Source organism: Triplophysa rosa, linkage group LG12 (genome assembly GCF_024868665.1).
Source record: "Triplophysa rosa linkage group LG12, Trosa_1v2, whole genome shotgun sequence".
NCBI classification, from domain to species: Eukaryota; Metazoa; Chordata; class Actinopteri; order Cypriniformes; family Nemacheilidae; genus Triplophysa; species Triplophysa rosa.
The window spans coordinates 13,293,624-13,307,568 of NC_079901.1; the positions used below are offsets into that span (position 1 = coordinate 13,293,624).

A 13,945-nucleotide genomic window follows, 5' to 3' on the forward strand; every position below is an offset into this window, starting at 1 on the left:
AGCAGTGTAAGTTTGAGACATTCGATTCAATTCCATTTTATTTATATAGCGCTTTTTACAATGTTGCATTGTTTTAAAGCAACTTTACAGGAAGAAAAACAAAACAATAACAGAAAAAAAACAGAAGAGGGTTGAAATAAATGACAGTGCATGGTATTATGGAAAGAGTAAGACCGTTCTAATAAGGCAATGTTTATGGAATTTACAGAACCCCAAGCCAATCTAATATCAGCAGTCTCCTGGTGACCAAGCCAACATGGCCCAGTGGCGAGGAACATAAACTACAATGATGAATAAATGGAGAAAAAATCTTGTGAGAACCCCGTCTCAGTCGGGAGGGCCAGGTCTCCTCTGACGTGTTACAGCTGCACTCAATAACTTTGAAAAAATAGTTGCTGAGTAAATGTTTTGATAAGCAGGGAGAGCTTATTAGTAGTGACAAATTTACATGTATGAAATGTAACTCTTATGGAACACGGACAGGGAAAGACATCTCAGCTGTCAGGATGCATTTCTGAAATGGTCTATAGATCAATATTTAGTTAATGTAATGTCTGAACAGCATAAATGATGAGAGTATGAACAAACAGGATGGCAGATGTTATCACATGTGTCACAACAACAGCTTGGGCCTGTCCGTTAGAAACTGTCAGCTGCCCAGTGTTTTGTGAAGCAACAGATTTTGTGAATGTTTTCCTGGGCCATCCAATGTTCTGTGGTGTCTTGAAGGCATGTGGTAGAACAAAATGGGTTGTTTCGTTTGGTGGTTATTGCCTCTTCCAGCAGTATGTAAAACAAAAGAACATGGCATCCATTCAGAAGGTTGTCAGAACAACAAACAAATATCACAGCATTTTCACATTGGGGATTATGACACAATTATTAAAATAATCATTCTCTGACAAAAAAATATTTACTTATTTAAACAAAACATGACTGTTGAACTGAAATATGTGTAACACATGTTGTATTGAAGTACTAGCATGATCAGATACCAGCAGATTTATACAGCTCTTATATGTGCCTTCACTGCAAATGTTTAGGTGTGTAAAATGATTTAATGTGTGATTGGTCAAGGCATATCGAAAAGCACTGATTGTCTACCAATATCCAGAGAGCATCATATCAGATACACTCACCCTAAATTAAACATGTAAAGGGCGAAGAATGCATGTGCGCATGGAAGTTGGAGGCAAAATAATAACAACAAAAGCATATCTGAGACTTGGTATGTACATACAGGGCTGGGGAGTAACGAAATACATGTAACTTAGTTACGTATTTAAAATACAAAATTTGAGTAACTGTATTTCATTACAGTTAAATGGTGGCAATCAAATTATAGTTACATCTGAAAAGTATTTTAGATTACCAAAGTGATTACTTGGAATTTCAATGGCATTTATTTCATTTAAACTTTATATTTAACTGTAACGGGCAATTAATGTAAACAGCAATCGGTGATTTTGCGATGACAATTGCGAGATCTCGCAATTGTGAGTTTTTCATGGGATTCTGACTTCATAACTTGCAACTGCGAGTTTAAATCTTGCAATTTTGAAACAACAAAATTTTATTTTTTATTTAGTGATGGAAACAAGTTTCCATGAAACACAGTGCATTCAGAGAAGGGTGTGAAAATGTTTAAACGGATGATGTGTAAAGATTTTTTTATTTGTTTATAGATATTTTTTCATGTAGTTCTGCCCTTCACATTAAGCATGTATAACCACATGTTTCCCAGAAGATAAAATAAGTACATTTAGCCTCCAATTCAAAAAAGTTTCACACCCCAGCTCTTAATGCATTGTGCTGCCTTTTTGAGCATCAGCATTTTTCCTTTTCTTTTTTTCTAAGATTGTGTGCTTTGTTGCTTTAAGATATATTGTGGAAAACTAATGTTGTTTAAAATAAAATGCAGAGGAAAACCAAGTCCTCTGTTTGGTGATCCCTTTGTGTTACGTACCTGATCAGTATTCCAAAGTATTCTAAAGTATTTCGATTAAGTTACAGAACTTGTGTAATCTAACGAAATACGTTACAAATTACTTTTTAAAGCATGTATTTTGTAATCTGTAGTGAAATACATTTTAAAAGTAACCTTCCCAGCCCTGTGTACATATATCTAATAAATCACAACACTCTTTTTTTTAAAGACATTTATTATTTTCTGTTTCGTTCTGAGATGATATGTTGAACAAAAAGAAAAACATTTACAAGAGTAACATGCAGAATGTTTCGTCTTGCAAGTAGGAAAGAAAATGAAGGTAACTGTTCAGGTCTGCTCATTTCAGCAAAAACACTTCATGGGCAATGTGGAAAATCTGCTAACCTTTACAAAAATAAACAACCAAACAAGTGTGGCATGGATTTTTGCATGTGTTTTTAATGTTTTTGAGCTCTATATCAGAAAACATGGTCTTGGTATCTGAAGGCTTGGGCTGCAGGTCAGCAACAAAACAACTTTTTTGTCAACAATTTTCTAATAAGCTGCATGTTTTTCTGCATCAGTCCATCAATCAAGTCCCAGTTCAGAGGCAATATGAGAATACAACAGTGAATCTGTGCTGTCTATGTAAAGATACAGATGCAGGCATTTCAGTCAAATCTGAGTTCACTTTCATAAGAAAAGACTCTGTAATGTAAATAAATACATAAATATATCAATAGAGAATAAATACATAAACCTTGTACAACAGCGGTTTTTCTTTAACAATACAGTAAGTGGGCTTTGTAACAGCATCCTACACAAACAAATGCAGCTGTTACAACAGACTTGTTTTTGCAAGGCTTTTTTTCAGAAAACCAATAAATTCACATGTGAACAGCAGATTTCAGCATTACTCTCAAGAAAATAACAGGTGACATCATCTGATTTCAGTGTACATGCACTTGCCGGCTTTCAATGTGAACTTGGACATGAAAGAAAGGGTGAATAGTGTTTTTATTGGATTTAAAGGTAAAACATTCATTAGCATCCTAAATATTGCTGCTGTCCTTCTCGTATCTCCATATTTTGTGATAATAAATCATTATTATTAGTCACCCTTTAATGTTTGTCACTGGGTTTTGCATTCTCAGCTTTGAGAACACAGTATTTAATCATTTAAAAAGTACAGCGTTTTTTTTTCATTTCCTAAAAAAAAGGGAATTTGGACATACAAGGTTTTGGAAAAACAGCAACGATATGCTAGCTGTTGTTTCCCCTCTAAAATGGCTTTGCTCTTGCCATATAACAATTTATGTCAGTAAACAAAAAAAACCCATTAAACTATCATAGCAGTACATTATACAACTAGTTTATGAGAACTAAGATTTCCGAAGGCATGTTATAGGCCTGTGTAAAAACAAATCAAAATTTAAGCCATCATAAACTCAGTTGTCTATCCTGCCTCTTTTGCTTTCAGAAAATAGTGAATTGACAGCATATTGAGCCAAGATTGCTTGTATTTCACAGGAAAAACAACAGCTACATGTTTGGAGCAACACAGGGACGAATAATACATAATATTATTTTCATTTTGAGGTGAACTATTTATTTACTTCAGAGAGATTTCTGCATGAAAGACCAAGCTGGCAAAGAAGTTGACCCTCATGATCTCTGAATCAAATGAATGCTATTACAATCATCTCCAGAAACATGCGAACATGTCATACCACAATAATGTCCTCATCTTTTATGGTGTTCATCTTTTAAGGGACATAACTTGCTAATTGCACAAAAACCCTGAAATAAAGAAATGCTTCAAACACGAGACTTCCATTTTAATGATGCTCTCCCTCTTTCCATTCCCGTCCTTCATTAGCCTGCATGTGTATTGTGTGGTTGCTCAGAAGGACCCTGTGAGCTGAAGAGGCTTTTGAAACTCAGTAGGGATGTGGTACTTTGTTAGCCGCAGATAAGAGCTCAGAGCAGTGTGTTATGTGCGCACTCAAAAAAAGACTTTGATTCTCACAAACTTCAGAAATGACAAAGAAACGAGGAGTCATTTTGCCGAAACGTCCTAAAGCAATAATCCATCACATCCCACAAGGAGTAAGCTGTATCTTCAAAGTTTGAAAAGTTATATTCCATTAAACATGTGCTATGCACCCTAAGCCTCACCACTGATTGATGAAGTAATTATGGGCGGTTAAAGTGACAGTACAAGAATTACCAACCCTTTGAAATCTCACTGTTCAGCCACCCAAGCCACAATACAATTCTGACTATAAAGAACAATTTGTGCTTGACCATGTGTTTCATACGCTGCTTATGTGTAGCCTTTAATATAGCAAAAGTGACATCTACCCGTAAATGTGTGGGAGTATAAGTGTCTGATGTATGAAACAGCTGAAGGGCTGTCTGTTCTCTTATTCCTTTCGTTTGTTCATTTATTCTTTCTGTCTGTTGTGTGCTCAGGATTAGGGATTCTCTGTATACTTTCCATGACATTGTCATACAGTGTTTACAGTATGTTGAGTATAGTTGGCTGCAGAGAGGACTAATGACTTGCTGCTTTAAGTCTCAAAACGCTAAAGAGATAGTTCACCCAAAATAAAAAAATCTGTCATCATTTATTCATCCTCACGTTGTTAAAAACCTGTTTATGACTCCTGTATATGAAACACAAAAGATATTGTATGGACACAAAAGGGGGGGCAATGTTGTTTGGTAACCTACATTCTTCCAAATATCTTCTTTTGTGCTCTACAGAAGAAAGTTATACTGGTTTGTAATGACATGTGGATTAGTAAATGATTAAACAAATTTCCTTTTTGGGTGAACTTTCCCCATTCACAACCCAATGAAGCCAGGCTTTCAGGCCAGATTTATAACCAAACTACCACAGTTTAATATTTTTGCCCATGCAGTTTTAGTGATGTTCCACAAGATACCCAGAATATGCATATGCGGCCTCTTCATTTTTGATATAGGAAAATAGCTGTTTTATGAAACCAGACATTATGTGTTCTGACAGTCTCAATGTTAGCTTTATTAGCAAAGCAACATCTCTGTACGACCCTCTGCAGATTTAAAGCCCACAGCTTGGGTTTGATGTATTCTTCAGCTGAATATTTACTGAGGCGAGCTCTGAGCAGCTCTCTAAGGCGAACCCATTTAATACTGAATGTACTTGTGAAAATACCCTCATTCTGAAATACCAAACCCTTCTCCACCTTCTCCTTTGGTGTTAACGTAAGTGCAAAGTTTAATGTGTTATATGCGGATGTTGTGGTAAATGATGTTTGTTTCATACTTTACACTTAGGTACAAATACAGTAGTTACATTGCTTGTTCAGTTGAATGCTAGATCACTTTACTTTGAAGTCTATGATTGTTCATCTTTAAGTTATATTTACAATGCGTGTCCCCACAGGAACACAGGACAAAGTTCAAGTGCTATTCATATCATTAAGGTCTTAGACAAACGTTACAACTTTGTGATATCTAAGTCCAGTATAGCAGCCAGCCCTGGTAAATGGTATAATGGTTTATTACTGCCGAGTGAAGCTGAATTTGACTTTGAGGCAAAAATCTGAAGATCAGTAGTGCTGTGCTAGCAAGACAGTGTAAATGTAAACAACAAAACATAAACTTAAAAATACACATGTAAAAAGAAGACATTCCCTTCTTTGTGTTCAAATATCAGTCTTGTAGACGTAAAGGAACGTAAACGTCTCTTAAACGGATCAACGTTCACTGTTGACACCGTGTCAAGTGCCGGCTCAGCCTGTTAAACCTGTTCACGAGACTGGCGTCACCATTATTCACAGCTCTTCCTGATGCAGAGTTCTCCTGGATGGAGGAAGATCCCGTTCTCAGATTTCTAACACTATCAATATATTCCACTATTTCCATTCGGTCTGTATGTGTCTCGCACCACCTGGCCCTGACGTTTGTTCTGATAAAATACTGATCATGTTGGCTTAAAAAAAACGAATCTGTGCTTTAGATGAGGTCCATATGAGCTTGTTAAATTGTGGTTTACAGGAGAAGCCTTCCTAACTGTTCAAGGTGGTAAAGACGCTCTGACATCCGCTTTGGGTCTTGCAGTAACCATCTCTGAAACACAAAGAGAATTATTCAGCGACGCATCTGTACAGAGTTTTGTTAGACAGAGGTAGGCAGGGACAGCTGTAATTTAAACACACGGCCTCATGTCCTTCAATGAACCCATGTTCTCTTGTCGACACTGAGATGATTAAGTCTGAACAGATTGCTTTTTTCATTACCGTTGACGAAGCAGATGTCAGATCTCCACATTAGGGTCTGTGAAGCCTTTCTTTCCCTCGTTTACCAGTACAGGTTTCTCCGTCCGGGTGTGCCACACAAGAATCTGGAATAAGGAAATTTGGGTTACTTGAGTGAACAGGTGTTTTCTTTGTTTGGTTTTCTTAACTATTTTTTCCATTATTACTTTGTAATTATTTTAGATTTCAAAATGTTTTTAACCAAGGTTATTATAGTTTACTAAAACTACAACTATTGAAACATTTCTGTCAATTAAAATAAAATATCGGCCTAAGTATTATTTTAAAAACTTTAAATGTTGCCTCTGCACTAAACTGAAATAAGTGTAAGTGGAGGCATTATACTTGCACTTAATTTTTAACTGAAAATTAACTGGAAAAAAAAACTAAAACTAAAGTAAAATAAATTAAATACATTAAACTTATAAGCAATATAAAAAAATAAACGATAAATAAAAAAAGCTAATTACACAACACAAATAAATAAACGTAACTAAATTAACATGAAAATATGAATAAAAGATCATTCAAAATATTGATAGAACATCTAACCACATCTATAGTACATATCGTAGTAGCGCGCACACACACACACACATGTCTGGTTTACTATCTCTGTGGGGACAGTCCATAGGCGTAATGAGTTGTATACTGTACAAACTGTATATTTTATCCCCTATCCCTAACCCTACCCCTAAACCTAAAGATCATAGAACACTTTTTGCATTTTTAGATTTAAAAAAAATATTGTTCTGTACAATTTATAAGCTTTTTTGCCCGTGGGGACCTCAATTTTGGTCCCCACCGTGACACGAGTCCCCATGTGTTGGTGTGCATTCAGGTTTAGGTCCCCACCGGGATATACAAATATGAACACACACACACACACACGGACGCACACACACAGAAACAGAAATGTACCATTATTCCAAGTGGGACTGTTAAACTGCCAGCTGGAGTGGAAGAGGGGCTTCCAGGCCGTCTCAACACAATCATACATAATTTATGAGGGCCAATGATCAGGGGGATGGTTGTTTCTAAACGACGGCAACATGGGGATTGGATGAGAAAATATGATATGGGCACTGTTTATTACTCTGGACATTTATTAGAATATCCAAGAGGGTAATGAGGCAGATTATTTGTTTTTACGGATTGGTTCATGTTTATGGCATAAATAGGGAGATTAAAATACAATGTACACTTGCTCTTGATCTCACTGCATACTGAGAGAAGCATGCATGAGGCAAACGCTGCGTGATAGCTACAACTGATGCATATTTCAGCACTTCTGATTTTTACCCAGCGAGATGTTCTCATGTGGAGATGATCTACACTCCATGAGGAGCACCATGCTAAATTTGGAAATAAATTGTGGATGACACACTGCTGCTGAGAAGCAACTTAGTGTGTGTGTGTGTGTGTGTGTGTGTGTGTGCGTGCGTGTGTGTGTGTGTGTGTGTGTGCGTGCGTGTGCGTGTGTGCGTGTGTGTGTGTGCGTGCGAGTTGAGTTGCACTGGTAGACCTCAATTCATGGAATAATATAGAATTGCATCTTTTCCAGTAACTATATGAGGCCTGTGTACCTTTATTTCAATAACATCTCTCTTGCTTTTGCACCTGTTTCTTTCTTTGGGTTTAAATGAGTTTTCAGAGAGCTCTTGTTTACAGTCAGTATGAATCCAGTACAACAGAGCGTATGTAAAAATACAGCTAAGAATTGATTGTGGTTCAACTGCCTCTCAATGGATAAATGCTTATTAAGTCTCATTTGTGGTAAGATATCCCTGAGCTCAATAACATCAATTAAAACATCTGTTAGTCAGCTCCTTTCTACATTAAATGTATTTTTTTTATTATAGGCATATACGCACACGCACACACGTTTGTATCACACAAACACTGCAGCAAAAGGGACTAATTAACATGATTAAGATGCAATAAAATGTCCCAGAGTTTCAGATTTTAGTCGAATGCACAAAGAACGATTTAGTTGATTTTTATTGGTAAAAAGGGATTTACTGTAGCTGCATGCACATTTACAAATTCACACAAACATGACTATCCTGTCATTACTTATTCACTCTTACATCGTTCCAAACCGGTATGCTGTTATTTTTTTCTGCTCAACACAAAAATAAAAGCCCACTTGATCGTTTCGACGTATTTATCTATTTTCACACCTGCTTTTTTCTTACAGTGCTATTTTTTGAATGTCTCAGCTGTTCTAAGAATGTTTTGCTAACAAAATTAACATGTTTAAGTTAAACTTGTTTTAAATATTGCACTAACGATGCAATAATAACCTTTTAATAACATTCTTACAATTTTTTGAATGTTTAGCAATGGCAATGTTGCTAAAAAGCTCTTTTAGCACTTTTAACCAAAAAAAGAAGACTTTAAGAGAACTTTTAGAGAACATTTAAGAGAAACTTATGATAACATTCCCTGTTAGCTGGGCTAGTGCACAAATTATATGGATTATTTTTCAAGGTGCTTTTATGATTCTTGTTATTGCTTTGTGGAGATTAGGAGACATGAACAGTCATTATAGCTGTGAAGACTTTTGTGTTCCAAGGGAAAAATAGCACCATGGGTTTTAGAACCAGTGTGTAATGGCAGAATATTTATCTAACTACGTTTATCATTATCATTTTATTATTATTATCATTACATTGAAAAGGCACGCATTTGTGTATGTGTTATGTTGTGATGTCTCCTCACCTTAGTGCAGTTGGCAGCTTTTGGTTCCAGGTCATTGAGAGTGACCAGCTCTCTGAGCAAGCTGCTCTCCTGGTAGCCCCCCTTCACCCCCCTCAACTTGAAGTAGGCCTGAGGCTTTAAGAGAATGAGCCGCAGGTTGATGGCAAAACCTGCCATGTCAATGGCAAAGGGTCGGTGAGGGTCAAAAACCGTTTTCCAGCCATAGACTTTCCCTGCTGCATTGACCTTTGGAGACTCGTACCGTAAACCTCCAACAAAGGCTACGGGCCAGACTGATACCTTACGGGTCGAGCGCATCTAGAGAAATAAAAGACAGAGAGAAAGAAGTTTTTATATTTATTATAAATATTGTTTGTTTTTCAGCAGTGTAGTACAATATTACGTTTTAAAATATGTGATGATTAATTTTTCTTTTCATATTAATCGGGTATTATAATGTGTGTTGCTTGAACTATAGTTTACTAAAACTGATACTATTAAAATACTTTTGTTAATTGAAATCAAATAAAATATCGGCCTAAATATTATTTGATAAAATTAAACTAAATGAAAATGAAAAATGGTGCACTATAGCAATAAACTTCAATAAACTAAAATTATTAACTGAAAATAAATAAAAATAATTTTTTTGAAAGAAGCACATAATACAATTCCTAAAAATTAAACAAAACTTAATAAAAAAAATAAAAAAGCTAAATAAAAAAATAAAAGCTAATATAAATTATTAAAAAAACGACTAAATCTAAAAAAAATACATATATAAAACTATAATAACATAAAGTGATAATTCACCCAAAAATGAAATCATTTACTCACCCTCTTGTCATTTCAAACCTGTACGACTTTCTTTCTCCCGCAAAACATAAAAGAATATATATTTTGAAGAAAGTTGGTATCCGAACAGCAGTGGCACCCGTTTACTTCTATTGTATGGACACAAAATCAATGCAAGTGAATGGAGCCAATAAACAACATTCTTCAAAACATCTTCTTTTGGGTTCTGCAGAAGTAAGAAAGTTCTACAGGTTTGAAACGACAAGAGGGTGAGTAAATGATGACAGAATTTTCATTTTGGGGTGAACTATCAGTCTCATTATCTGCATAAATCTTAGCTATGTAAAATGAACATTTAAAAATGATTAAATAATGAAAAGGAAAATTATGTGGTGTAGTGTGTTTCCATTCAGTGTTTTTGAGAAAATAAAATCACAACAGCATTTGACACCCGGTGCCCCTTCATCCCTTATACCCCAACCAATAATGCCACAAAACTCATCCTGGCGATGGCAGTTTGACCTGCTTTGATTCTGTTCTATCTCTCGCTGAGACCCATGCGGCACAGACACAAAACTGATTAGACACTTCTGTACTTCGGCCCATGTACAGTATGAACAGTGTGGTAACTCAGACACCAACAAATAGACCTCAACATCAGAACCCATCCTCATGTGAGGTGATCAGAGACCGGAAAACAGACAGTAAAAGACAGAAAACATGTGAGAGAGACAGACACATGCTCCTTTAATCTTCGTGCTTCAAACGCTCCCTACCCTCCTGCGTCTAAAATGCTTTGTGTGCCGCCCAGTGCAAGTGGTCCACATCATAAAAGGAGAGGAACGGTAAGCCTAATGAATAGTGAAGGCAAGAGCAGACCAGAGCAGCAGTTGTCTTTATACCCATAATGCATTACCTACCGTGTCCGGGGAAGGCATTTACCAAGAACTACGAAAGGACGGAGAGGCACAGTGTTCCTTTTCTCATTTGTGAAAACCGCTCACTGCTTTTGTAGAAACTAAATAAATTAAGCATCAGCTAAACGTAAAGGATGGTTTGGCTGACTGTAACAGTATAGGCTGTCCACACCGATTCAAATCTAACTCAAGCAATTGACTGTGACCCCTCTGCACCATATCAGGCATTAAGAAAAAAAATCCTGGCTAATATGTCACCCTCCATTCAATTACTTCCAACACAACTATTATTATATTGCACCCCGGGCGTTTTTCATTCAAGAAGAACGGGGGAGTTTTCTCGACCTGTTGGCGAAAACCAAAACAGCTGGAATTAGAAAATATAACTCTTAAAAAGGATGCATGCTCATTGCAGACTCAGGAGGAAATTAATCTTTTTTAAAGTAGCTGTCGGGGGGCAGGGCTGACAAAGCCGACTGGCCTAGTTTAGTGTAATGAACGGCTCTTTTCTGCCTTTTGCCTCTCATTTGAGGTACATGAGCTCAGAGTTCAACCTGAAACAACAGAGATAAAGAAGAGAACCTAGACCTATAGATGACTCATTTTTCAGCACAGGAGATGTCGAAATGATTGTCAAGTCAGAGAAGCACAAAAGTGAGAGGAATAATGATGAAGTAAAAGTACCCTGTGTTCCTTTAGCTCTGAGCTCAGCACTTAAAAGTCCAAAGTGTACTTCATGTGTGGACAGTCTGTGTGACATAAACCTCCTAATAGCACTAAGCAATTATTAGAAAAATCAACAAAACCCACTTAACAAATGAATTATTGTACGCAAATTGTATGCACTTATACCATGGTTATTTGCCAAGTTAAAGCTTTTATTGATGTTTACAGTGTCATTTTAGATCAAACAGGTGAAAATGATGGTTATTTTGTCAGTTAATCTTAAATGTAATCAACCTGATTGATGCACACCTTCCAGCCAATCAGAATCCAGTATTCAAACAGACCGTGGTATAAAGGCTTTTATTACACGGCTCATTTGAATGCTTGATTCTGATTGGCCAGTCGCGACATTCCAAGGGTTGTTATTTTCAAATAACAACCGCTCAAAACCCTGTAACCTGGATGCTGCAAATCATTTTGAGAGGGTCAGTTTAATATTACACAAAAATGAATTATAAAGAGGTCTTTTAATAACATACTGTATATGACATTATATTTACAAATGATTAAACCAATTTGCCTGTTCGTGACGTTTGAACGTCGTTTCTTACTTTAAAACCGAAACTAAACGTCTTTTCCTCACGGACGGTCTGCATTCTGTAAAAATGAGCTAATCAAATATTTCAAATTCACATTTTATGTCCAGTTTTTTTCTCATGTGGCAAGTAGCCGTGTAATAAGCGGGATAATGTACAAGCAGCCAGCTGTTATCGCGAAATAAGCCCCTTCAGTGTGATACAAGACACTCCGCTTCGCGTCGGGTCCTGATCACACTGTCGGGACTTATTTCTGCGATAACAACCGGCTGCCTGTATATTATCCCTGACTTAATGCACACCTTCCAGCCAATCAGAATCCAGTATTCAAACAGACCATGGTATAATTCCGCTTATACCACGGTCACAACACCACAAGACGTTGTTCCTATGTTTTATCTCAAGACATTTGTATGGTATTTGTCCCGGAATGCACTTGCTGGTAGGACTAATTTCTTACGCATCTCATCTGAAGGCGTTGCTTGAGTCTGCATATGCAGTTTTCCAAGAGCGAGAGGAAGACAGACAGTGCACATGCACACGCGTTTGCTTCACTGAGAGAGAAAAGACAAGTATCTACATTTGATTTGTTTTCGTTGTATTTAACACCCCTGTCGTAGAGAAAAAAGTGACACTAGATTTCTGCGCCAGCGCCAGACAAATCTGGAACTACTTCATAGGTGTGCGTTTAACTGAAAATAATGCACACCCGTCGAACGTTCGTCAGCCAATCAGAATGAAGCATTCAACAGCCCCGTGGTATAAGGTGATATTAAAGCGCTAGTTCCCTAAAAATTCACCCTCTTGTCATTCCAAATATGTATATGATTCCTTCTTCTGTGGTACACAAAAGAAGATATTCTGAGAAATGTGTCAGTGGTTCTGTGTCCATACAGTGGAGGTCAATGGGGTTCAATGTTGTTTGGTTACCAACATTCTTCAAAATATCTTCTTTTGTATTCTGCAGAAGAAAAAAAGTCATACAGGTTTGGAACGACATGAGGATGAGTAAATGATGAAAGAACTTTCATTTTGGGTGATCTATCACTTTAAGGTGATTGTCTATAAATGCTATTCATTAATGTCTGTTTTAATAGCATAAGTACATAGTAAATGCATAGACTAACGAATACACTTTATGAAAGACCTTTACATCAAAATATTAGTCACGTTAAGTAAGAAATGAATAATTGAAAGCCTTGAGAAGAGGGGATAAAAATAGGCAGCATTTGTAAATAAGCTTGTCATTCAAAGTGCCTGCATAAGCATTTTTAATGCAAGCTTAATAAATAATACAAGCTGAGTGGGGTTGTTGTTTTAAACAAGGTCAAATGCATAATTCACAAACTATTACAATATTCCAGATTTTAAAAGGTATTCTGCCCCTGCTCATGTGCATTGACTTTTTGTTAGTTGCTGATTTGAAGGCCGTGCATAACATAACTGTGACTTTTGATGTTAAAAACTACACGACAGCCTAGAGAACCAGTTTAAATAATTCATACAGTATATAATAAACTATAATGTATTTACTTAAGATTCGATATTCAATAGGTAATGTGAAATCAGTGGAGCACAAAGATCCATTTGGAGTACCCTATTGAAAGCATGTAGATCTTCGCTACATACATCAACAGAAGTGGCAGCTTTTGTTCAAAGCCTAATTATAGTCTATAGTCCTGCTGTTGTCAGCGCTTCAAAAGTATTTCCCTGTTACTCTTTTTCACCACCATCAATGTTTATTATTGAGGTAATCTGCTATAAAGAGGGTGATGGGGACGAGACAATTGAAGACCTGACAGGCATTTACAGCAACCTTCAGCACTACAAGATATAGAAATGCATTAAAAGTTTAGTCAATGTGGAAATGTCCATATAATGATCGTGAAATTAAACACAAATGGATATTTCTACCGTCTTTTCAGACAAGTACCAGTAGGTGACTGATGAAAAGATAATACAAACACATCACGGAGTTGAAGCACTTAGCACAAAGATGATTATAGAATCAATGTGAGTAGTCAGACTCCATGA

The 13,945-nt window shown here is 36.6% G+C and overlaps 1 protein-coding gene across 3 annotated transcripts in view; it reads right to left on the reverse strand.

Annotated features, from left to right (window-relative positions):
• Nucleotides 1-1,921: 1,921 nt before the first annotated feature.
• The window catches only part of b3gat1a (beta-1,3-glucuronyltransferase 1 (glucuronosyltransferase P) a), a 71,833-nt gene continuing 59,809 nt past the window's right edge, over nt 1,922-13,945 (reverse strand). For 2 of the 3 annotated variants that reach the window (XM_057348149.1, XM_057348148.1), the window contains 3 exons: nt 8,959-9,255; nt 6,217-6,320; nt 1,922-6,046 (listed from right to left, as the gene is read on the reverse strand). In XM_057348149.1, the coding sequence (XP_057204132.1) occupies nt 6,234-6,320; nt 8,959-9,255 (384 nt within the window). In that variant the 3' untranslated portion in view covers nt 1,922-6,046; nt 6,217-6,233. The remainder of the gene's footprint in view (nt 6,047-6,216; nt 6,321-8,958; nt 9,256-13,945) is intronic. The other variant, XM_057348150.1, reaches the window with a different exon arrangement.